Here is a 26,392-nt window from a genome sequence, read left to right as displayed (position 1 = left end):
ATCTCCTGGGCCTGCCAGTGAGAGGCAGTGCGTGATCTCACACTGCAGCCTGATTGCAGTGCGTGATCTCACACTGCAGACAAGAGTTGCCACCTTTTCTTTAAGCCAAACACATTAATGGCAATTTAGTTTTTGTATGGTGTAGTATGGTGTGGGGGTAGGGGAGTCCTCTGGTGTGTACAGTATGGGGAAGGGGTCTCTCGGTGTGTACTATATTTTCCTTGTGGGGGAGGGGATCCCCGGTAAGTAGGTGCACTAGGTCCCGGTGGGCTGTACAGTGTTTGTTCCCCTGGTAGTCTCTGGCTTGGTGGGTACGTCACTCCCGGAATGCCTTGCTCACCCGGAAATGATCACGCCCCACCTCCTGTGTGTCCTCGCTCTCCTGTGGGTGTCCTGGCCCACTGAGTGTGTGGTAGAAAGGTGTGGGTTCTCCCCATGAGCTTTGGTGTGGCAAGTAAGGGCTTGTCCTGTGCCAAGTGTCAATCCCAGCTCAGCATGGTGCTAAAGGAATTCCAGCATGCAGAGGCAATGGACATTCCAGCTAAGTCTGATCTGCAACCCTGGCTGCTGGATATGCAATGTGGTGCTGAGGATCGCCTTTATGATGCTATGTGCTGGATAGCAGCCTGGCTGAATGACCAGACTGTGTTAAGAATTGGCTGAGCATAGTTAAACTGTGCATGATGCATGAGCCTAAGCTCATTGGATGAGCGATGTTCCTGTAACTGCTGATCCCTCAGTCATCAGGCACTGGTGGAAAGTTTGACAGCTCCCGGCAGGACACTCACTTTATATGACAGTGCCCCTATCCCCCTCCTCCCATCAGCAGCACATTCTTCCTCCAAAATCCTCCAGCAATGATTGCGGCAGGGAAATCCCATCTATTGCTCTCTGCTCCCGCACACTCTGGGGATTCAGTCCTCAAGGCTGTAGCCAGGACATCTCACATTTTGAGAATGGAGCGCTCATCTGTAGGAGAAAATTGGCCCTATATATAAGCAGCTTGACAACTCCCTCCTGCTCCACAGCCCAGCACTCCAGTGAGCACTGGGGGGGGGGCTGAGTAGACAGCGGTGCCTGACAGTCCCGCTCTCTGCTCAGAGCGGAAAGGAGACTTGAGCGATCAGCTGATGTGATCGCTGAATTCTCACCCTTAGAGTTGGCGGAGGGTGGATGCTGCATCCCCATAGATAAGTATAAATGAAGGAAATAAAAAGACCTAGTTCTCTTTCAAACCCTGGCTGGCATCTGGTAACTCATTCAATGCCACCTCTCATTCATTCTTTTGGCAACCCTACTTAGGGAGCCACAGCCCGGTCTGAAAAATGTGTCTGGGTTACAGATGCATTGAGCCCTGGGCACACGATTCAAAACCCAGACTTTACAGATGAATCCTGGACAGGTGGCAACCCTACTTCAGACTGATTGCTGTGTGATCTAAACACAAAGGGGTTGATTTATTAAAGACAAATAGGCTGTGCACCTGCAGGTGCAGTTGCTTTAAATCTGAGGCGAAGCTCTGAAATGAGGCGAAGATCTGTTGATTTCTTTCATCCAATCATGTGCAAGAAAACAATGCTGTTTTTTTAAATTTTCCTTGTATGTTCCCCTCAGTTCTAGAGCAAGTGTACTTGCGGTGCACAGCCTATTTGCCTTTAGTAAATCAACGCCCATGTGCAGATTTATGCACCCGCTTCTGCCCATATGTCAAACTTTCACATGACTGTGTCCGTGCAGCTGCTGCATGTGTATCCATTGCTCTGTCTGAATGAGCCCTTAAGCATGAGAATGCAAATTAATTAAATAATTTAGGAGTAATGTATGAGTACATAGATTATTCACATTTGCTCCATCATGGTTGGCTCTAAGTTAGTTAAGGTTAGGAGGGCTAAGTATCTCCAGAAGATCATCTAAAATATGAAATACATATACGTTCATGTTGATGGGTATTCTAGTGATTCAATGTGATGCAGCTGTATTTACATGGAAAATGGATCATTTGGGGGGAAAAATGGAAGCTTTCAACTGTACTAGCCTGCTCTTCAAAGGCACCTAAATAAGAAATGCTGTCTCTGAAAAAACACAGTGAAATGTGAACACAGCCTCTTAACTACCATGTGTACTGCTCTATTAAAGTCAATTAAAATTTTCTGACCTGCATTTCAAGCACATAGTAAAATACAAGAAAATGATGCCTGCCAAAGAATTAAATTTCTGTCCATCCATTACTGAGATATACGCAGCTCTGCCCACACAAGAACCCTGTCAGCCTAGACCAGGGGTGGGCAAACCTTTTGACTTGAGGGCCGCAATGGGTTCATATATTGGACCCGGGGGCCGGACCAAGAGTAGATGAATGATGTGTATGTGTCATCCATAGTAAGTATAGTAATATTCCCCCATAGTAAGCATAGTAATTAATCCCCCATATAGTAATTCATCCCCCATAGTAATTCATCCCCCGTATTAATTCATCCCCCATATTAAGTCCCCAAGTCCCCCCTGTGTCAATTCACTTACCTTTGCTCCGCACATTCCTCTCGCCGTGTTCCCGCGCCGTTCCGGTGTAGCATGAAAATCTGTCTCCTATGAGGATCTGTCCTCCTCGACGTATCTGCGCATGTGCCAGTTTCAGGCATTAGCAGCCGATCAGCGATCTCCGGCACATGCGCAGATACGTTGAGGGGGACAGATCCTCATAGGAGACAGATTTTCATGCTACACCGGTCTTCAGGGCGGACTGTGAGAGGAGCCTAGCGGGAGCCTAGCTCCGCGGGACGGATTAAAAGGTCCGCCGGGCCGTATACGGCCTGCAGTTTGCCCATTGCTGGCCTAGACCCAACCATGACAGCTGCAGGCATTATTGGGGTAATCTGACAGCCACAAGTTCTGGATGTGAGCCATAGGTGCCAGCCTGCAATTTTCTGCACTTTTTTTATTTTCAGTTCAAAGGAAATCTGGAGCAGTGGTGACAGAGGCACCCATGGCTCAAATTTTGGCCAGCTCATCAACAACTGGTGGTTATTTGCTGCACCTAGGACCAGCAAAGGTAAACTAAAACCAGCCATACATGGATCAAAATTAGGCCGGTTCAGCATGGACTGGCTGAAGTTCAAGCTGAAGTTCAAGCTGATGTGTCACCGCCTCCTTAGGGCTTTAAACTATCCCTTGTTCTGTATCTTTTTTTCCTCTCTCAGCGCTTCTAGGTCTGATCGCCACTATACAGCACACCATGACGGAAGTGCGTCCAGCTCTCGGCACCATCATTTGGCCTCTAAATCTGGATGCCACAGGTCTCCTTCCAGCTCCAGGCATCACGTTAAGTGGCACTCCAGCCATTCCAATAGGAAAACTTGCTGGGGGTGCAATTCTCAGGTTCCTGATGACAGGTCATTATGTGACTCCTGCACGGGTGACCGGCGAGAGAGAAAGCGCCAACCAACAGGTAGTGGGTTTGGTCAGACAGTCATTCAAGAGTCCCTGAAAGAAATTGGGACAAGCCGCGCCCACAGCCCATCAGTCGAGGTATGCTCCCCTCTCAAAGAGGGATTGGAGTCTTCACAACCTAGCCACCTGTCAGCCGAAGCCTCAGATAGTGAGGCGGAGAGTGAAGATCTATGTGTGGGCTTCGATTTCACCTTGGTCTCGCCCCTAGTCAAAGCAGTCAAAGAGGCCCTGAAGTGGGAAGAAGCCGTGGAGTCTCCCCCTACACATAGGAAATTCTTTAAACATCTAAGAAAGGATCGTCCAAACTTTCCATTCCTGAAGGAAATTTTCACAGAGGAGTGGAGCAATGTCGATAAGAGGGCCTCCTTGCTGAATAAAGCAGCCAAGCTTTATCCGTTCAAATCAGAGGACATCAAACATCTAGAATCGGACCCTCTGGTGGATGTGGCCTTGATCAGACTAGCCAAGCATGTTACCCTCCCTCTCACTCGGTGTCCTTCAAGGACACCCTGAAAAGGAGAATAGATTCCGATCTCAAGCTAATCTACACTACGGCTGGGATGGCTTGCAAGCCGGCCCTTGCCTTAGCAGCCTTGTCTAAAGCTATGGAAGTGTGGTTGGATAAAGTGGGGTTCTGGAAGAGGTGGCCAGGAATCCTCCAAGGGCTCGACCTCTGGAGGTCATTAGGCCACAAAGTCCTTTTGAGTTGGGCCCGCTCAGGCAGGCCAGGTAGGGGCCTTCGCCACTTTCGGCATGTCTGGGCGGCTTCAATCTGGGATGCCTGGGCCATCAACACAGTATCTTTAGGGCATGCTTGGGCGTTCAAGAGCCCTCCTCATCTCAGGTTCACCCCTACGGCTTGTACTCTTGCCCAGCCTGGCTTCATCTAATGGTTTGGTTCTTGAGAGGGGGAGGTTGGAGGCCTTAGGCTGTCCTGCTGAAGTCATCCCCACCCTGATGGATGCCAGGAGACCAAGTACCAACAGGGTCTATGGAAGAGTCTGGTATAAGTTTGTGGACTATATCTCGAGTGTGGGTGGATCCTTTAGTAATCCGAGGGTGCAGGATGCCCTGGGATTCCTGCAGTCAGGCCTGGACCTGCCCGTTGGTCAGCACCCTTAGGGTTTAAGTGTCAGCCATCTTGGCTTTCACTGGCGTATCATGGGCCGACCAATCTCTAGTGCTGCAATTCTTCAAAGGAGCAGTAAGGTTGAGGCCCCAAAGGAAATCTCGGTCTTCCACAAGAACCAAGCGATTGTCCTGCCAACATTTAAGAGCCTTGGGAGTCGATGACGCTCACCCCCTGGACGTAGGCGAGACCTTAAGGCTATACTTGCGGGTCACAGCATCCTTCCACAGATCGGGCCGTCTATTCATCATTTTCCATGGGAAGAGTACAGGAGACCAGGTGTCTCCCAGGTCAAGCGCAGCCTGGATCATCCAGGCCATCCAAATGGCCTACAGAGTTAAGAGCATGGCGCCTGCAGAGGCGGTGACCGCATGCTCAACCAGAAGTGTGGCTACGTCCTGGGCGTCTTCCCGGCATGTCGCCCCTGAGATGATCTGCAGAACGGCCTCATGGACCTCAACACTTTTATGGCTAGTTATTTCCCATAACTATGCTGCCATGGAGTTGGTCAGGAAAACAGACAATTTCTTATCAAAAACTGACCGTAATTTTTCTTTCCTGATGGACTCCATGGCAGCAGGAGTACCCTCCCAATGCCATGGCGAGGAGTAAAGATTTATGGGAGTGGGGTCCTACAGGAGAAGAGAGGGCGGGACTAACCCATACATATGCTGCCATGGAGTCCATCAGGAAAGGAAAATTATGGTAAGTATTTGAGAGGAAATTTTCCATTTCTATGTTCAACCCCTTGAATTAAAGCTGAAAGTCTGCACTTGAAATTAATTTGGATGGTTTCATTGTAATTTATTCTGGTGACATATAGAGCCAAAAGTATCAAAATTGTGCCTGTGTCCAAATATATATGGATCTAATTGTAGCAACTGGATCACACTCAATTATGTCAAGAAAAACCCAGAGTGGAGCAATTTTTTATTTGCACCTGGTGATACAGCCAGTATCACAGTTCCTGTAAATATCTCAAACTATGGAAAGAGGAGTAACAGAGACACATTTGACCAACAACGTTGGAAGTGGGGGGAGAGGGTAGTTTTAGATGCACTAGCACATGTAGATGAACCTAACACATTAAAGCCAAACTTCAAGCAACACTTTTTAGCAGTTACAGCAATAGTTTTTTTTCTTTTCCTTTTGGAATAAAGGTTTTACATAAATAAAAGCTGTCCATTGTAAGCACTTGACAGTGGTAAATAGTTTGTCTCAATCCTCTAACTGTAACTTTTGCTGGACAGCTTGCTTTGTTAAAGTTAAAAAATATGAGACTTACTGAGAGAAGAAAAGGAAAATAAAGGGTGGGGGAGAAAGAAAACTAATGCAGCCACACACCCAAGAATTGGTAAGCTGCAAAAAAAAAACTGCTCGTCATTGGGATGAAAGTGGTTCTAAAGTCTAAGTCCTGGATTACACCGAATGCAGCTATGAAATTTCAGCTGAAGTAGCACAATTTCAAAATCACCGCTCAATGTGAAATCATGTGCAGCTTGCCGACATCTGTGTGACTTCATGCAGAGATATCAATGCAAGTCACACACGAAAGCGCCAAAAATAGTGCAAGAACCATATTCGAAAATCAGTGCAATTCAGAGTCGCACCAATTTAAACAGTTCCATAGGCACAAATAGGGTGCGATTTGGTGTGAATGGGGTCTAAAGTTTTTTTTTTTTTTACTTTAATGTATAAAGTAAAAACCTTCCACTGTGTTTTCCCTTCATCCCCTCCCCTCCTTGACACTTCCCTAACACCTGTATAGATTCAGCACTGTACATGTCCTCTCTCCTATTCCTGGTCTCCAAGGCATTGCTGAGAATAGCAGGTGCCATTGGCTCCAGCTACCATCAGTCAAATCCAGTGAGCAAAGAGCAGTAATGGCTATAAGCTACACAGTGTGTCAATGAACACACAGAGGCTGGCTCAAAAGCAAGCCCGCATGTCTGCCTCCATAGCAAGCGGCTTCCTTTGGGGGGGCAGATAAAGGAGGAGGAGAAGCAGAAGGCACTGATGGATAACCTCAAAAGAGGCAGGGTTGGCTCTCTGAATTACCATTGCACAGATCAGATAATACATTTTAGGATCACAAATTTAAAGGCCAAGCTCAACTTGAAAGAAAAAAAAAATGCACTTTTTTTGCAGGTAAAAAAGGAGGTACATTTATTATTTTTGTTCAGTGCAGCCTGTAAGGCATTGCACTCATGTTGAGCAGATCACGTGTGCAATGTCAGGCTCATACAGACGCTCAGTAAGATGTCTGCCTATACAGGTAGGCAATTACTGAATGGTAGGAGAAATCAATGAACTAGAAGAGCACTCACTAATGCCCTCCCAGGTCATTCAGAACTACAAGTCGTTGCCTGCAGAGGGCATGTGTTCCATGCAGTCATTCAATCACAGAACTCTATGAATGACATGGCCATGTGGCTGGAGCCCCACATGGTCGCATGTTTTTTTTTTTTTCTAATTCTGACAGTGGGTGCAGATCTCGAATACACTGTCACAGGGAGGGGGGTATTGGGGGAAGAGGAAGCAGGAGCTGGAACATGTAACATGTTCTAATTGTAAACTTATCCTTTAAAGGCTAACTCAACCTTTTAGACCATGTAACACCCATATTCAGGGTGTAACATGATGCCAAGAAGACCTCCCTAACCCCAAAAACACCTTCCCCTTTAACAGCATGGTGGCGTTTTTCTCCCCTGCAGCCATTGCAATTATTGAGTTTTTCTCAGCTGTGCAGGGCTCCTCCCACACAGCCACATCAGTCATTCATAGAGATCTGTGGATAAAAGAACTAAAAGTCCTGTCTGCCACCACAGCAGACTTGCAGTCCAATGGAATACAAGTGCAGTGATCACTGCGCTCAGTTTCCATTGACACTTTCTCTGGCTCTCCAGTGGAAAGCCAATACTTCCAGGGAGCTGGAGATTTTGTAGGAGCTTGGCATTGCACCCCCAATATCTGCCGAAACAACATATTAAGCAAGTTCACGTCTGCCCCCCCCCCCCCTTTTTGTTTGGCTTTCCTGTACTAACTATACTCTGGGAACTCTGATCTGGGCCAACTCTCTGGCCCTTTTGAGTCAATACAGGGGTGCGGAATTTTTAAAAAAAACTACTTGTCCAAGGTATTAAATCACGTTCCCAATCTACTTGTTCCTAATGACAAGCTACCTCTCCTAATATAAAAAAAAAAAACAAAAAAAAAAAAAAACTTTAAAACACCACCCTGTCTCCAGTACCGCTTCCGGGGACTAGCAGGGAGGAGAGAGACCTTGCAGTGTAATGAGCACCGACGGGGTGCTCATTAGGCAAGGTGAGTTTCGAGCTCGGTTAACACTCAGCAGAAGCACATCTCCTGAGTAAATGATGCACCAGCCCCAATGGAGAAAAAAAAGAAAATGTATTACTTCAGGCTACCCCCGCATGTGGACTTGGGTGCTCACTAAAAGCACATGCTGAGCCAATTCAAGCTCCGATGTAGCCCGAAAATCTGTATCCGCTGCAACAACTGTGCATGTGTTGGAATCAGGGAAAACAAGCAGATCACCAAGCTAAAACCGAAAAAAACAGGTACCTGAAGTCACTTAACCTCTTACTCCAAACTACAACACAGGCACAGGGTGCTACAGCCGCTGTGAAATCCTGTATCTCTCTGTGTATCCATGTGGATTGACACTATTATTAATGATGACTCAGGGTGCCCAGGATTCTTAATCCCGACCATTAAAGTGCTTGTGTTGTAGTCCGACATATAAGGAATTAAGTGACTTCGCTTGGTGCTTGGCTTGTTTTCCCTGGTTCTGATGCATGCTGCTGCAGGGGATATAGATCTGCACAGGATACAGATCTTCATGCTACACTGGGCGTCGGGGGATATGATTTGCGCATCCATGCCCCATTATTACATATTATACAGGGGAAACCCCTCATTGCTACACAAGGGTGACTCCCTATTATTACACATTATACAGGTGTGACCCCATTATAACATGTTACAAAGGAGTGACTCCCCATAGCTACACAGAGACAATCCCCCATTAGGTAACCCACCTCTTTACTATATATTACACACAGTGACTCCAGTACAGAACGTTCCAGAGAGGTGACACCGGGAGGACTCAGACATGTACAGATTGGGGGTGCCCCAGTCACACTTAGCCCATGGTGATGGTGGGGATTGAGGTGGGTAGGCAGGTAACAGTGGTTAAAAATCAGGCAGAGGACAGATGGATCTCCCAACTCAGCAAATAGCACATGCACACAAATCTCCTGGGAGGTCCGGCTAGCTTCAAGCTTAGGATAATCCTGGGGAGGAGAGGGTGAGTCCCGATGTCGCTAGTGTGCTCCGCCCTCCATCCTCCGAATTTCAGGGTTAGGATGTGCTCACCGCTGCCTTTTCCGATCACTGGGGAGGAAGTCAGTGGGTGTCCACTCCGTTAAAAAAAAAACAAAACAAAAAAAAAAAAGGCAGCAAACCCTGCTGCAGCCAAGCTAAATGTAAGAAAAAAAAACCACCTGGCCTACGCCCGGAAATATATGTCACGGACATTGGGTGATATGATTTGAGCATCCCTGCAACAGAAAATTATATAATCATGCAGGGTTTGATGCAATCCATTATCACTGTTCTGGATTATATCTTCTGTGCAAATATGTATGTGTAGCCCCTTTCAGAGAACCTTGTTGGATGTTATTCTGTCCTTCAGCGAGCTTGAATGGGAGTTTTTTCTTCCAATATTTTCATTTTGTCTTCATTGTTTGTATTTATTGTTTGAAAACTGAAGAGCACTGTCTTGCATGAGACGTGTGCAGCACATCCAAAAGTGTTGCATAGATCACTATTAACACTGGAGTTGGTTTTATTGACTTTGGACATTTATGGACACATATTGCTTTTTTGGGTAGCACATTATTTATACTATTTTTTTATTTTTTTTTTTTTAGCTGTAGAAATATTTTCTGTTTATAAGTTTTACAGTCACAGTTGGTGACATACAACAATACCTAGCACCCAATTTTTTTTGTAGTATATGCACAGTATCCTAGTATTTAACACAGGAGATTTTGGAACAGCAGCAGGGGTATGACAAGTGTATGGAGTGAAATCCGTGGCTCAGTGATTTAAGTATATAATTGAAAACAAGAAATGCAACCTTGAGTTTGAATGGGAAGGGGAATGTCAATGATTGGTTCAAACACCAGTCTCAGAATTTCTGCAATAACTAAATTCAGATTCTGCAGAGTCATGGGGTAACCACATGAGTGACATCCTGTGCAAATGTATTAATCAAAAAGGTAGAAGGCTAGCATAGTCTTTACAACAAAATTGCAAACACAGAGCTATGACCCTAGCTCATAACCAATGCTGGTTCATACCCATTTGGAGGAAGGCCAAGGCTCATCCCAGGGTGAATTTTCCAGGGTAAAAGTATCTTACGTTGCATGAATTAGACCTCCCAGCTTTTTAGCATTGTGAGGATCATTGATTCCAAGATGGATCTGTGCCTTAGAACCCTGGTATCAACAGCAATGTTGTTAAAGCCAGCCCCTGTGAAGCAAGCTGACAAACTGGTCTTTGATGCTTAAAGTCTGGATGATCTGAATAGTCCATGGAATTCCTGCAACAAGACTGATCAGATTGGAGTACATCTGTCTGGGCCAGTTATGAGGCTAGTCAGAACACCCTTGATCCTGTGCAGCAGACAAGGAAAAATTCAGGGAAGAAATGCATGGATCAAACTACACTCACTGGCCACTTTATTGGGTACACCTTGCTAGTACTGGGTTTGACCCCCTTTTGCCTTCAGACCTGCCTTAATTATTCGTGGCATAGATTCAACAAAGGTATTGGAAACATTCCTCAGCGATTTTGGTCCATATTGACATGAGTTATTGTTACCTTTCTATCATCTCAAACCAGTGTTCCTATTCTCTTCTGACATCAACAGGGCATTTTCGTCCACAACTGCCACTCACTGGATATTTTCTCTTTTTTGGACCATTCTCTGTACACCCTAGAGATGGTTGTACATGAAAATCGCAGTAGATCAGCAGTTTTTGAAATACTCAGACCAGCCCATCTGGCACCAATAACCATGCCACATTGAAAGAAACATAAATCCCCTTTCTTACCCCCTTCTGAAGCTCAGTTTCAACTTCAGCAAGTCTAGATGCCTAAATGCATTGAGTTGCTGCCATGTGATTGGCTGATTAGCAATTTGTGTTACGAAGCAATTGAACAGGTGTACCTGTAATAAAGTGGTTGGTAAGTGTATATTGATTCCATGGAGCCACCAGTGCATCCTATATGCTTCCATCAAAGGCTCCTTGTACCTAGAAACAAACCTGTCCAGGTTATTGTAAAACATGGAGGTCGACATCTGGCATTCCCACCTGTGACAAAGGTCCTGGAACACTTCTGGCTGTAGAGACCACTACCAAGTCAAAGCAGAACCAGAACCAGCCTGCCTTTAAATCATCTACACCTGGAATGTAAATAGCAGACAATGCTAAAATGTGAAATTCTGATTGATGTACACCACTACCATGATGCTGTCCAAGTAAATGCTGATTGTAAGAGCCTCTGGTCAGGGTGTTCAGCATTGCAAGGGCAGCCAGGCTGGGCAAAGTTCCAGAATATTGTTCAGAAGAAGAGATTCCTCTGATGGACGGCAATGACAGACCTCGTGGATTCCAAGCAGAAATTCTGGGCCTGAATGATGTTCTGTGAACAGGTTTGAGTCAAACTCCTGGAACTGTATTGCCATAGGGAAGAAGTTTTGGTGGAGCTGCATGGAGCTCTGGTAATCTGTGTGATTGAAAGAAATGAATTGATGAAGGCAGGGAGCAGCCTCTGGAAACAATCTCCCACACCCAAACATCTAAGATGCTGGTTTCCCAAATGTGAACAGAGGCTAACACACTAGTGCCAACTTAGAAAAGTGGTGGGCACCCCATGCTGAAAAGGATTTATCTGAGGCTTGGGAGACTTAGAAATCCAGGATTAGTGATTAACTGGGAGAGAGGCTTGGACTTGGCTTCACGTGGAAAGCACTCCATGTCTCACATGATAGAAGCACAATGTAGAGCCCAGTGCCCAAACATTACATTCCAAGCTAGCCCGTCAAAGTCCAGCCAGCAGGGTCCAGGTACGACACTGTAAAATCGCTTAGGAAAGACCTGCTCAAAAAAAGCTGCTCCAAAAAATTAAAAACAAAAAAGACCAGCTCAGGCAGCAATGGAGCAAGAAATTTTTTTTTTTTTTTTTTTTTTAACAGTTTACAGCACTGTTAACAAAATGTAAGGGGCCAGTTGCCTACTGGGCACTTATACCCCCTTCCTGCCCAGGCCAATTTTCAGCTTTCAGGGCTGTCGCACTTTGAATGACAATTGCGCAGTCATACAACACTGTGTGACAAAAAATGATAATTTCATATGGGTACAAATAGAGCTTTCTTTTGGTGGTATTTAATCGCTGCTGTGGGTTTTATTTTTTGCACTATTAACAGAAACAAAGAAACTTTTTTTTCTTCAAATTTTTTGCTCTTTTTTTATTATAAAATTTTGCAAACAGGTAATTTTTCTCCTTCACTGATGTGCATTGATGAGGCTGCACTGATGGACCCCGATAGGTGGCACAAATAGGCATCACAGATAGGAAACATTGATGGGCACTGATGGGTGGCACTGCTAGGCAGCACTGCTGGGTACAGGTGGGAGTCACTGCTGGACACTGATCATCAGTGCCCTGATTGATCAGTGCCGATCCATCCTCTGACAATTACCGGTTATCAGTAGTACTTTCCTCACACTGACAGCATGAGGAAAGTGCATTTACCGTAGGGCACAGCGATGACGGAGATCTCCAGGGATGCGTTCTGGGAGGACGTCATATGACACCCTCCCAGCACTGGACAATCACGCTGTAGCCGTCATTCAGCTATGGCACGATTGGCAAGTGGTTAAAGTGATTGTAAAGCTTTATTTTTTTTTTTTTTTGTAATAAAATAAAACATAACATGTTATACTTACCTGCTCTATGCAATGGTTTTGCATACAACAGCTCTGATCCTCTTCTGGGGTGCTCCGCTGGAACTTCTTACTCCTCTTTGGTGAGTGATCCCAAAAGGAAGCTATTTCTTATGGGGGCACTCGTGCAGCTCAATCTAGAGCTGCACTGCCTGTGTTTGTAGAGACAGACAGCTTAGCTTGGCCCCGCCCCCACTCCCTCTTCACAGGATTTGACTTGACAGCAGCAGGAGCCAATGACTCTCACTGCTATCAATCTGCCTGGTGAGGAGGGAAAGAGCAGAAAGAGCCACTGCTCCCAGCCACAGCATTGGATTGAGATCAGGTAAGTATAATGGGGGCTGGGCAGATTCTGTGGCACAGAAGGATTTTTTTAGCTTTATGCACAGAATGCATTAAGATAAAAATAATTAAGCCTATGCAACCACTTCAAAGCAATTCCATTGCAACTTTTTTTTTTTTACAAAATGGGGAAGAATAAAAATTAAAGATCACAGGCAGAATTTCAATTCCCTCATATCCTGTCCCATTAAAGCCTGTAGAAATGGAGGTGCAGTGGTCAATAGTACAGGAAGGCAGGAGAGAAAAAAAAAACAAAAAAAAAAAACACACAAAACGCAAACATACATTGTAATAAGTTCTAATCCTTCCATGCGCAACTAAATGTGCTTTTGCTTACATCCTTGTGGAGATATCATTAGTTCCTGTCTTGAGCAGAAGCAAAGACAAATTTGCTACTAGGGATACAGACTACAACAAAAGACTGACAACAGCTCTAACTATTGCCCATACTATTCAAGGAAATACGTGTTGCTTGGATTTAAAGTAAATAAATACAAAAGGATGCCATTGCTTTCCATCTCCTGAAAATGCTAGTGATGGTTACGGTGAACCAATACATTCAGGTGAAGTGACAAACTCCTGATCTGCTTTCTCGTTCTTGAGTCAAGTACCAAAACCGATGATTCAAACCTGACACACAGGCGGCTAGTATTTACAAAATGAGACTCCAACAATAGCAGTCTCAATTCTTCATCAGCACATGGTTTCTCTAAAATAACAGGTCTGAACAATGCAATGACTATTTACTCTGTTGTAAAATTTTAAAACTGAACCACATTGTCAAAAATGCTGCATGCATTTTTTTTTTTTAAGCACTATGCAGACCATTAAATGGATGGAGTGCCATAATTCTACGCATGTTAAAAGCCTGAATGGGACCTTAAGCTATGCTGGTTCTCACTACAAAAATAAACAGTCTAGTTTAAAATGAGCTGCATTGTTTAACAAAAAGCTTACAGTACTGTTTTAAAGGAATGAGAGATACTTAGACCAAAAAGTACTGTATTACTTTCCAATACACAACTATTTTTTGTGTGTCAGTGTTTTTTTTTGTTTTTTTTTCATCAAAGCGATTTCCAGTGGTTTTCAAAAGTTCAGTTTTAATAAACAATTCTCACATTAAGAAATCTTACGAAACGTGGCTTGCAGTGGCAGAAGGGTGCACTGTAAACTTCTGTAGGAACAACCATGAATTCAGGACAGAACATAAAACATGTGTAGTTTTATTGCAGCAGAAATCTCAGTGCAACAAAGCAATGGAAAAAAATAAGAACACAGGCACCTGTTTATAGGTGTTTCGCTCCCAGACAACAGCGAATTTAGTCCATTCCAGAGCAGGTTATGCTGTACAAAACAAGTCTACCCTTAGGTAGATGCTAAGGCAAATTCTTGAAATTCTGCCATTGTGCCATCTTTGCGCTGTCCTTTCCTTCTGTCTTTATACAAAGTCTGAGAGGTCACAAGTCAGTGAATAGTACAATCTGTTGTCATTGCTCTCGCCCCGATTGTGCCTTTTATTTAGTGTTCTTGGGGCGAACAGCTGAAGATGAAAAATATTGGTGAAAAAAAAAAAAAAAATACTAGCACCATTCCTGGAACATCTCCAACAGGAGACAAGAGAAGGCCTGTGTAAAACAAGAACATTGTAGTGTAACAGCAACAGTATACCCTCTCCCTACTCCAGGAAAGAAGAAATAACCTTTCCCCTGCCAGTTTGATGTGCAACATAATATCAACAAGTACAAAGTTGCAGGCCTCACTGACAGAAAAGATTTGCAAAACTGCAGCTTAGGATCCCAATTACATGTCAAAAATATGTACCTTTTTTAAAATTAAGGAGCTGTAAGAGCAGATTTATAATAGAATTAAAGTGTGTATGTGGCTGGTTCAACATTAGTTTATATGAAAATTCATGGCACTCGAAAAACTGGAAAAAAAAAAAAAGAAAAAAGAAGAAAACAAAAAACCATAAGACACGTTCATTGTAAATTTATAAGGCTTGTGGTGCTTCATTCCCATCAGTCGTCTTCAACTTAAAAAGCAATGTCTTCCTTTTCAACAGATTATCCTTCTCTATACAATGACGCCATGAGATGCGAAGGGATACCCTCCGACTGAGGATCATACACTTTCCCTGGCAGACAGCTCAGAGAAAGTCAAAGACCCCCGAATTCTTGGCTGCTTGATAAAAGAAACACAATGGTAAAAAAAATTCTAATAAAATAAGATGTAAATAAAGAGTAGCTCCATTCCACTACTGAGGCCTTTTTTCTTTTAGATGCAATATTAATTTGTTAAAATCAATCTGTTACAAAAGCCAAGCAACAAGGCAAGAATGCGGCCAGCCTTCTCCCTCTGCACAAACACACAGTCTGGAGCAGGGTCTGAGAGATTAGGTGCATGGATTAGTGGCAGGTGAGAGGATCCGTGCGAGCATCACACACACAGCTCATTGAGACTGGATTAGCCTCTCCACTTCGGTTCTTAGTATCAAGATGTAAATAATAATTAGAAAATTCTCAAATAAACACAAACTTCTAAAAACAAGGTCAAAGTTGTAAAGTTTGCTCACATAACATCCACAAAGAACTCACTAGGATTGCCCATGGCCATGCGGAAAGACTGTCTACTAGCGGTGAGTTCTGGTGGGACGGAGGCTAAATCACGGCTGGGTGGGGCTCCTGGTGGCCCCATCACTGGGGGAGGTGCTGGCATCATCATCATTGGAGGACCATAGAGTGGGGGTACACCAGGGGGACCATAAGACTGGTGTGTGTGGTGGCTTCGGATGCTGTGTGCAATGGAGTGGTGGCTCCTGTGACTATGTTCACTAGCTGGCACTGAACGTTCACTTGCTGCTCTTTCTCTGCGCATACTGCTCCGTGTAGTGTGGTCTGATTCACTTCCACTCCCTCCAGATTTCGAATCTCCAGCCTTTGTGTCTTTGTCTTTTCTTTTTTCTGTACTACTGCGGTTGGAACCACTACTTCTGCTACCTGGGAAATTAAAAAAAAAAAAAAAAAAAAACCACAAAATTAACAAATTTACAAAGTATAGGAGGTTATAATTTTTACTTATGGAAAATCTTAGGCTACGTTTATGCTTGCATCCAAACTGCAGCACTTCTAAAAAGTGATCTGCATTTGTGGCTTTTCAAAAATGCTGGACAAGCGGAGGTAAGGCGATATGATGCTGCCTCATGGCCCATTTTAATCACATAACTGCCACACCAAAGTGCCAAAAGCGCTTCCCCAGTCACTTGAATGGTTCATGTTTGCTGGGCTTACTGCCAGCCAAATTTGGCAGGACTGATAGTTTTAGCCACAGGTGCAAAGCATCACAACCATGGCATGTTAACATCCTTGCCCACTGTCATTGCACTTAATGGGGGAGGGCACTAGACGAGTATCAACCACATGTTTTTAATGCCCCCCCAATTGCAAAAGCTTGACTTTATTGTTCGCTGCATGTCCATACACTTTAACAAAAATGGAACAAACACACACTAAAATGTCCTAAAGGAAATCTGTAGTAAGAAAATATGGAGACTGCACTTAGGTTCACGAGTAGTAGTTACTAATTTTTTGACTGCAACATCAGTGGGATGAAAAGCACACATTCCAGACACTGTCTTCTTTGATGAAGATTGCCATTGCTGCCCTCTCCTGAAAATGCAGACTAATTGCGGAGACATCAAGGACGCAGATCCGAAAAGTCAGATTTTTGATCTGCATACTAAAGCCACTAGATCTTTGTGAGAGGTATGGAACAAATATATTTAATGGCAGCCTCCATCTTTCTTCATACAAGTTTTTTTTTAAAGGATCTTGTGAGCAGTCACCACTGGAATGCAGGTAGGTCACATTTGTCTGTTTGACAGTCCAACTCTATTGCAGAAGTTCAAAAGTGTGTCAATAGTTAAGTCTACAAACTGTCAGCCAGTTTCATTGCTAATTATGAGAAACATTATGTACAGACTGAAGATAAATGTACAAACACATACATAAGGGCTCATTCACACAGGAGAGGAAAAAATGCTTTTGTGCAAATCTAAATGCAGCACTTTAGTAATCAATGAGCCCCTACACACAGCTGTGTCTAACATAAAAAGGTCCAAACAAAACCAAAAAAAAAAAAAAAAAAAAACACACACAAACCACACACAAAAACCACAAGCTGTATCTAGGACTACACAGATCTGTTGATATCACACATGTAAATGCACGCACACATTCATAAGGAAGCTATCAGAAGAACTGTACATGTCTAAACGATGTATACATCTAAAGATGAGTGCTTTTGGCACGTATTTTATGCATACTCTGCGAGCAAGAACCTGCATTCCATGCAGAAAATACTCATATGCCAGTGAAAGAGGCCCAATATACACACACACACACTTTTACCCAGTTATCACAATGTATAGGAATATACTACTGAAACTAGAGTAAACACTACAGTTGTGTGTAAATTAAGGAGTGCAGCACTATTTACTATCTTAGACAAAACCCAGGAAAGTGGAGCTTGCAAGTGTCACGCACCTTGTTTAACCACTTCCCACCCAGCCTATAGTAAAATGACAGCCCAGGAGGGCTGTCCTTGTCAATCCAGGAGGGCCGCGTTGTGGCAAGAACTGTCACCAGCTGTGTACCTTAGACACAGCCGAAGACAGATCTGTGTACCGGCCCCCTTGCCAGTAATATGTGTCCTGCTGTGACCAATCACAGCAGGTCACATGACAGTTGTAAACAATGGATGACTTCCTTTCATGCCATCCATTGTATAAAAGTGTGTCTAGCTGTGAACTGTCTCAGTGATTACATGCACAGGCTAGGCCAATCACAGCCCATCTGTGTCATGCGATTAACCATGGCCAGTCACAGCTAATCACAACAAAAAAAACAGAATAATCCGATTTAATTCAGTTAAATGCTTGCTTATAGCAAAGAAATTCCTTGCTATAAGCAATCAAATTGCGTGAGAAAAAAAAAATACTGACCACTTCCCAAAGTTGTACAATATTACTATGGTAACAATATACTACTTTGGTCATAGTGTAATATGAAAATAAAATCTTAAAAAAAAAAATTAATAAAAAAATAAAATGAAAAAAAAATAAAATGTTTCTCGTACTGTCACCAGTCAGTGTCTCTGATCACCGCCACACCAGTTATATGATGACGCTGTGCTGTACTGTTGACAGTATGTAAAAAAATTTGTGAAAATTTTTTTTTTTACATTTCGCCATGTCTCTTATGAAATATGTTGAACGGTCTCCTTTGCAAAAAGGGGTCATTTACGGGATATCTATACTGTTTTGACATTTTTGGGCCTCAAGAAATTAGATTGGCTGTCAGTACTTTAAGATTGATCAATTTTCAGATATATCCCATAATGTCTCTCTCTCTCCATATCAACTATATTGTCTGCATCTTCTATAGGTACAATACCCATGCAAAGTATGTCTGCATCCCTAGTCAGTATTGCAACTATGCCCCCTGTCCAGTCCTGCTCTATTGAATGGCAGCAATTTCCCCCCACTAGCCTTCTAGTCATCGTAGAAACATCCTGTAGACAAAGCACTACTAAGTTGAATGACAGCGGATCCCAGTAGGAGACTAGAAAAACTGCAACGTACTTCCCCTGCTTTGTGCAGTGTACTGTGCACATGCCGTAACAAACCTGGGAGAAAGCTGTGCATCCCTAGCAGAAAAGGGCAAATGGTAGGTGGCGGGGATTAAAGGCAGTGTACTTTCATGTACTATCATGAATGGAAGAACACAGGGGTGATTGACAGGAAAATCCCTTTACACATAGTGGCAGAGAGGCCAGAGCAAAAAAAATACAGGTGGAGAAAGGAGAGCTGGGACTAAGCACTGCAGTAAAGGGGCCAGCTGCTACCTACTGGGAAGATGCCTTCATGACTTCACAGGGCTTCCCTGCAGTATTTGACATTTTACAGTAGCCCGCAGACCTATTATGCAGACCCCTGCTGAGGGGAAGAGAATGTATGATGTGCAGTCATGCGACCAGCGAATTACACATTTACTTTTAACAAAAATGATAGTTGGCAAATAATATTGCTGTATTACCATGTACTTTAATAACAGTGTGTTCCAAAAGATTAACTTTGGTATACTGTGTACCAGAGAAATTATTTTAATAATTCTAAATGGAACAAGACATAGAATACGTCACAGTTGTTTTACCCTGTCTTTAGAAAGTCTTGTGTGACATAGAAATGAAAAAATTGGCCAAAAGAAAGCCTTAGTTATCCCCTCATCCCCACATACTAGCTCAGGGGTGGCGAACACGCGGCTCTTGAGCCGCGTGCGGCTCCCGGCCAAAATGAATGCGGCTCTTTGCCTCTTATCATATTTTGTATACTGTGGCTCTTTGCCAAGTTTCATGTTTCTCTTCTTTTTACCTGTTCCTCTATCCAGCGGCGCGCTGTCTTCCGGCTTCTGTAATGTGGGCACTGGGCATGACAGCCGGGTGCCAAGTGCGCATGCGCAAAAAGCAGTGCTTTTTGTGAATGGTAAGGCGGTACCTGGGACACATGACAGATCCCAGAAGCCGCCGGACCAATCACAAAGCGCAAGTGCTTCTCGCTCATGCGCACTGGGCACCTGGCTGTCATGCCGAGCGCCATTACAGAAGCCAGGAAGACAGCGCGCGGCTGGATCGAGGAACAGGTAAGATCAAACAAAAACTCTGCGGAAGTAAGAGCGGGTACCTGTCAAATTCAGGTACCCGCTCCCCACCTCCCCAAAGGTCAGCAGTCATCTGTACTGTCCGCAGTCTCTGGTCATCCCTGTGCTGTCCGCAGTCTCTGGTCATCCCTGTGCTGTCCGCAGTCTCTGGTCATCCCTGTGCTGTCCGCAGTCTCTGGTCATCCCTGTGCTGTCCGCAGTCTCTGGTCATCCCTGTGCTGTCCGCAGTCTCTGGTCATCCCTGTGCTGTCCGCAGTCCATTAGTTCAGAATTTTTTTTTGTATACTTGTGTGTTAGAGTGAGAGAGAGAGACAGGTGCCACAGCAACCTCCAGGGTAGTTGATGTGTTAACTCTGGCTAAGTTGCATTTGATGTGTGTGTTGAGGGTGGACACTTACCTTGAAATGAACACATTGTTGTTTTGTAAGGGGAAGAAAGTGTTATGGTGAATAATATGGTTTTAATTATGTGTTTTTGTGTGAGTGTTTGTCTGTTTTGGCAGGTCACTGCGTGGTGTGGCTCTCTGACTTTCACAGTTTAAAATTTTGGCTCTTTGTGTCTAACTTGTTCGCCACCCCTGTACTAGCTGATCCAATACCTGCAAAATACTAAGGGCTAGGTGTTTGGCAAGATCAAACAGATGAAGTTGCAAATGAGGGACAGGAACAGGTTAAGACGGAGTTCACTTTCCACACTCTAAATGAGAACTACCTCACGATAGATTGCAGAGTATGGGCGAAGTGATCAGCATGCCCCAAAGTAAGAGGGACACCCAACCTACAGTTGGAATGTGCCTAACTGCTGGAGTATATTAGAGATACTGGGAGATCTCTAGGCAAGAGTCAGTAGAGCAGTCATCTAACTGAAGATTTTTGTAGAGAGAGGGTTGTAAGCCAGGGAGGTATGTGTTATGGCAAGAATATGTAAAACGGCTCTAGTAAACGGAGCCAAACTCCCTATATAGTTAGTCCCAGTGACTGAGTAGAGAAAACTTGGTACGAGCTACTGCAAAAATAAAAATATCCAACAGCAGAACCTGAGAGAAACGATCAAGGAGGGGCAACTGAGTGATGCTAATGAGAGTATGGTCACATGGGACCAGAAAAAGTGAATAAGAATGATGTCAGGATTAGGCCCAGAAATCCCAGATGGTACATGGTCAGAGGAAAAGCCCAAGTACGATGCAGGATCAACCAAAAGGGGCAAGTGTGAGCACTTGAATTAAGACTCCGGAGCCTTATAGTAAAAGGTCTCCAAGGCACCTTTTGATATGAGGTTCAGAATGTAAATAAGGGCCTAATAAAATAGCACCACAGAGTATGGCAATGTTTTCAGCAGTGCTAGGACTATGTTGCTGTGTGAATAGACAGGGGGTATACCTCATTACATTGTATTTTCCACTAAAGCTAAAAGAAAAAAAAAAAAAAAAGAAAAAACTCATAAGAGCGATATAGTGGCTTATATACAGGATAGCTGGCAGAAGCCTAGCTACTGCAGTAATTAGGACAAATGTTTTAAGACAATGATGGGACATGTGTCTCTAAACAAACAAGAAGCCCTGTGCAGGATTTGGAAATCCTTGTAAATCTTCCTAAACAGGAAAGAGAGATGACTACCCCTTGTGACTGTAAATGAAGTATAGGGAAATTGTTTTCTAATACCTGTTCCTACTTGCTGCTTCACAAAAAGCAGGCAGAGTACAGCAATATAGCGCTTTTGTGTACCTCTTCAAAATACAGTGAAATAAAAAGGCAGGGATATTTTTGCTTTAAGCTTGAGAAAATGTCAGTAGGTGTCCCCCCACCTTCAGGGGTGGGGGCATACCTTCATTGTGACAAAGACTTCAGGGGAGGTCCAGTAGGTTTAGAGGTGAAGGGAATGCTGCAAAAGGTTGGACCTGCAGTAGATGGCACCTGCAGGTGGAAAGCACACATAGGGTAGAGGAGGACAAATCAACAGGAAGTAGCGATTGTGGATAGTGATGCCGGAACTCTCTTCCCTCTGCAGCCACCTCAATTTATTCCTTAAAGGAATTTCCCAAAGAGGTCCAGAGTAGGAACAGTCCATCTCTTTCAGAATTTCTCTTCCATAGGTAACAAGGCAGCAAACATGCCAGGAGGCATGAATAAACCCTAGAGTTAGGCCAATGAAAATTTTATGGAGAAGAGAGGCAAAAAAGTATTCCTGGCTATTGGAACCGGTCGTTTCCAGAAGTGGAGATAGCCTTTGGAACAGATCAGACATAGTAGCAGAGAGTTCTGATTTACTTAGGAAGCCCAATTCAGAGGGCTGGAATGGTGTCAGTGTAAGACCTTACTCCAGACAAAGGGAACAGCTATCAACCTTCAAGGCCTGCAGCGAAACTCTCGCCATTTGTCCTATAAGCTCCCACTACCAAGTGCAAGTAAACTTTTGTGTTTCAGGTATTAGGCAACAGGTGAGACAGCAAATAATCAGCTTGCATCGGCAAAAAAAGGTCAGCTGGAACATCACAGTCAGAAGTCCTATGAACCCTACATTGCTAGCCAGAGTGGAACGTTTTAAGTAGTAAGGTCGAAAAAAAAAAAAATGACCACCAAATTACCTACAAGACTAAATAAATCAAGGTAATACCTAGAGAAAAAAAAATCCACAAAAATGTGGATTACCCCATAATCTGTGCCCTTAATAGTGCCTGTGTAGTTAGCACTGTGATGGGTCTTGTAGGTTAAAAAGAAATTATGTAGCGTGTACTACATATCCAAGTGATAATTAAACAAGACATGAATAGAACAGGTGACATCCGAGCAGAAGTGCAGCAGGGTGCCTGTCAGAAATGGGTACCTAGGTACCCGCTTTAAAAGAGATTTACAAAAAAACAAAACCTCTGAGGTAAAGGATGTGTAGGGAGGGGAAGAGAAAGAGCGGAGCCCTTTTTTTTTTTTTTTTAACATGAAGTTACACTTTAAAAAGATAAAAAACACATGGGGAAATGCCTGTGTATTTTGTATTCCCTTGACACGTGCTTCAGTGATGTATTACCTGTTACAGAGCTGCAATGATGTGTACTAGGGATGCACTGAAATCTCGGTGGACAAAACGTTTCGGCTGAAAACACCCCTATCTGCCTTTGGCAGACATGAAATTAAGCACCGATACAGGTGCTGAAAATACCCCATCCCCGCCCCCTTGGTAGTTCTCAGCCTTACCTGAGAACAATCGAACGATCCCGATGCTGGGCATAGAGATAAGTGAAGGAAAGATGGCCTCCACTCATCTCTATCCCCTTGGAGGACCGGAGCGATGTCACTTCCGGTCTCGGTCCCTTTTTTCCTTTTTTTAAAGCATTAGATGCTTTTTTTTTTAATCTAATGCTTTACAGTGTAGAGGAGAGACATGGGGTCTTATTGACTTCATATCTCTCCATAAAGAGGACCTGTCACTACTTATTTCTATCACAAGGGATGCATGCATTCCTTGTGATAGGAATAAGTGATTAAAAGTTTTTTCTTAAAAAGGGACAGTGTAAAAAAAAAATTAAATAAAAACAAATATTTTAAAGTGCCCCCGTCCCCCCCTGCTCACGTGTAGTGGTGAATGCATACAAAGGCCACACCCACATATGTAAACAGTGTTCAAATATGAGGTATCGCCACGAACGTCAGAGCAAGAGAATTAATTCTAGCACAGGACCTCCTCTGTAACTTTAAACTGGTAACCTGTAGAATTTTTTAAAGCCTCACCCATGGAGACTTTTTAAGTACCGTAGTTTTATACCATTCCACAAGTGTGTGTAATTTTAAAGTATGACGTTGGGTATCTATTTGCTCAGCGTAACCATCATTCATATTTTAGAAAAAAAATTACGGTATAGATGTGTTTTTTTTTAAATCATCAAAGTACATTTCTTTCCAAAAAAATTGCGTTTGAAAAATATATTCATTTTTAAAAACTGTCCATTTCGGTTTGCATCCTGAATTTTCAGTTTCGGCACCAGAATTTTCATTTTGGTACACCACTAATTTTTACTTCTTATAAAACAAGTCATTTTCTTAGAAAGTGCATCTTTATTCATGCTCACCTTCACTGTGTTGGCTGCCAGCACTTCCACCACCATAGATGTATCCAGGATCTGGAAAACCTGGATGTGGGCTGTAGGGATGAGGCAATGGATACTGATACTGAAATGCCATTGGCCACGGAGCAGCTCCTGGGTGCGGTAAGGGAGCAAGTGTGTCCTGATCAGATGTTCCACTCGACCCATCATGGTCATTAAGGGAGAGATTTGCCATATCTATGGATTAAGAAAAAATATGTAATTACATTCAGGTTCTGATGTGTGATAAAATATAACCACAAGATGGCACTGTGATAAAAGTAGTGGTGGTATACAAAAATAAAGAAGTACAATTATAATACATACTGCCACAAAGATCTCCAAAAATATAGTAGCACTGCTCAGAGAAAGTGATTTTATTGACAGTGTGGCGGATGTATCCAGCTTTAAGTAGGTTACTGGCATATTTCCGTGCTTCCCGCCGATCCGTGAAGCCCTCCACATGGTTATAAAGCCAGTCCACCACATCAGAACCTGGAATAAAACAGGAGCAAGGTATCATTCATTGGAAGCAATATTTCTACCAGGAAAGGAGGCTGTAAAATTAAAAAAGGGCCATCAGTTAGGTGTGCACGAACTGCTCTAATAGTATTTTTCTGTGTAAAAGACTAACTGTACCATCAGTCTGGTCTTAGCAGATAGTATCAGATGTCGGAGGCTGTAAACGGACATGCATTTGTTTACACCCTCCACTCCAAAGAGGACAATAGAGGGTCCGAACGGGTCTACTGAAGAAAAAAAACAAAACCCAAAAAAAAAAAAAAACTGACTGGCAGTCCTGATTGGTGTATCTGTGTGAAATGGGCCTAAGGTGGCAAGTTTAACAGCGAACCATAGATAGGGCTTAACACTTGAACCTATACCCAGGGAGTGCAGGGGTACACAGTATGTAATATATATAGTACAGGTGTATGCAACATACAGAGCACAGGTGTGGGCAACGCACAGAGGACCAGGGCTTGATGTGGGTAATGCATAGTTTGCAGGTGTCAGGTGTGTTTAGTATACATAGTGCAGGGGTCAGATGTATGTCTAGGGATTTTTTTTTTATTGTGATTAAAGGCTTTCTAATGGAGAATCTTTTTAATAAGTGATTATCCTACAATACCTGACATCAGCAGAACCAGCACAAATCAGTTCTGTTCCAAGCCTGCTTTTATCCCCAGTATGATTTCCTTCAATCATACTGATGAGGTTTTAGATGCTCCATGCAAGGAGGCAGAAGTCACAGTATCCTCAGTAAACTTTTAACAACCTTCTTAAGAAACAAGCTGCAGCAGTAAGAACTTTGCAGCCCAGCTGGTGAAGCAGTCCCTTATTTTAAATGAAAAAGGAAAGAGGCTGTATAGATCCCTCCCTCTAGCTGGTTGTCCCCCACACAGAGCCCCCAGCTATGCTCACTGTCTCTGGCCTTGTTTTCCTCACAATTCTCCAGGACCTGGAGAAAGCTAAGCGGTTCCTTAGGTTGATACGAGATCTTCCGTCTGTCGTGTGTATTGTTGGCACTGCAGCCAACTCCTTGGGAGGGCAGAGCAGTCTCCAGATATGCAGAAGCAAACTGACAGGTGTGGCTATAGCTCAAAGAACAGCTACTCAGTGGGAAAGATTTAATAAAGCTGGAGCACACAGAATCTTGTGCAGCTGTGCATAGTAACCAATCAGCTTCTAACTTCAGCTTCCTTAATTAAGCTTTGACACGAAAACATAGAAGCGGATTAATTACTATGCACAGGTGAACTACCATTCCTTGTACCAGCCTAAAGAACCACTCAACAGAAAAGGTGTTCAACTGTCTATACAAAGTGAAATAGAATTTGCTTTAAAAAAACAAAGTGGTTGATAATGATGGACAAAACCTTTTTTTGGTCAATACATGCAAGTGCGCTGCATATATGGGACATGCAAAAATTTCTCAATGTATACAGTCTTGTGCCATTGTTTAGCAGTTGGCACATCCATTTGCCAGTTCAACACAACATCCTAAGTCACCTCTTACAGATATCTTGCTCATTTGACTGTAAATAATCATTAACATCCTCCAATTAGCAGAGAGGGAGAAGAGAGTAAACCTGAAAGAAGAAGCAGCACTAGAGGAAGTTCTTGGTTGTGAAGTGTGTCAGATGTGTATTAACAAAAGTGGTTTTAAAAAAAAATACAAACTCTTAACATACAGTCATGGCCGAAATTGTTGGCACCCTTGATATTTCTCCAGGAAATCATGTATTTCTCACGAAACGTATTGCATTAACACATGTTTTGCTATACACATGTTTATTCCCTTTGTGTGTATTGGGACAAAACAAAAAAAGGGAGGAAAGAAAGCAAATTCGACATAATGTCACACAAACCTCCAAAAATGGGCTGGACAAAAGTATTGGCACCCTTTCACAACTGCGGATAAATAAGAATGTTACAAGCATGTGATGCTCCTGTAAACTCACCTGGGGCAAGTAACAGGTGTGGGCAATATAGAAATCACACCTGAAAGCAGATAAAAAGGAGAGACGTTCACTTAACCTTTGCATTGTGTGTCTGTCTGTGCCACACTAAGCATGGACAACAGAAAGAGGAGACGAGAACTGTCTGAGGACCTGAGAACCAAAATTGTGGCAAAATATCAACAATC

The 26,392-nt window shown here is 43.4% G+C and overlaps 1 protein-coding gene across 4 annotated transcripts in view; it reads right to left on the bottom strand.

Moving 5' to 3' along the window:
* Positions 1–14,164: 14,164 nt before the first annotated feature.
* The window catches only part of DVL3 (dishevelled segment polarity protein 3), a 193,388-nt gene continuing 181,160 nt past the window's right edge, over positions 14,165–26,392 (bottom strand). For 2 of the 4 annotated variants that reach the window (XM_089685465.1, XM_089685468.1), the window contains 4 exons: positions 24,073–24,240; positions 23,731–23,943; positions 15,530–15,953; positions 14,165–15,135 (listed from right to left, as the gene is read on the bottom strand). In XM_089685465.1, coding sequence (XP_089541591.1) covers positions 15,114–15,135; positions 15,530–15,953; positions 23,731–23,943; positions 24,073–24,240 — 827 coding nt within the window. In that variant the 3' untranslated portion in view covers positions 14,165–15,113. Of the gene's footprint in view, positions 15,139–15,529; positions 15,954–23,730; positions 23,944–24,072; positions 24,241–26,392 lie in introns of all 4 variants that reach the window. The other 2 variants (XM_089685466.1, XM_089685467.1) reach the window with 2 other exon arrangements.

The sequence above is a fragment of the Staurois parvus genome, unplaced genomic scaffold, assembly GCF_062004578.1.
Source record: "Staurois parvus isolate SC_StPar_1 unplaced genomic scaffold, SC_StPar_1.0 ptg000376l, whole genome shotgun sequence".
NCBI classification, from domain to species: domain Eukaryota; kingdom Metazoa; phylum Chordata; class Amphibia; order Anura; family Ranidae; genus Staurois; species Staurois parvus.
The sequence above is the reverse complement of the archived record's forward strand: the minus strand, read 5'-3'. Positions and strand labels throughout refer to the sequence as shown.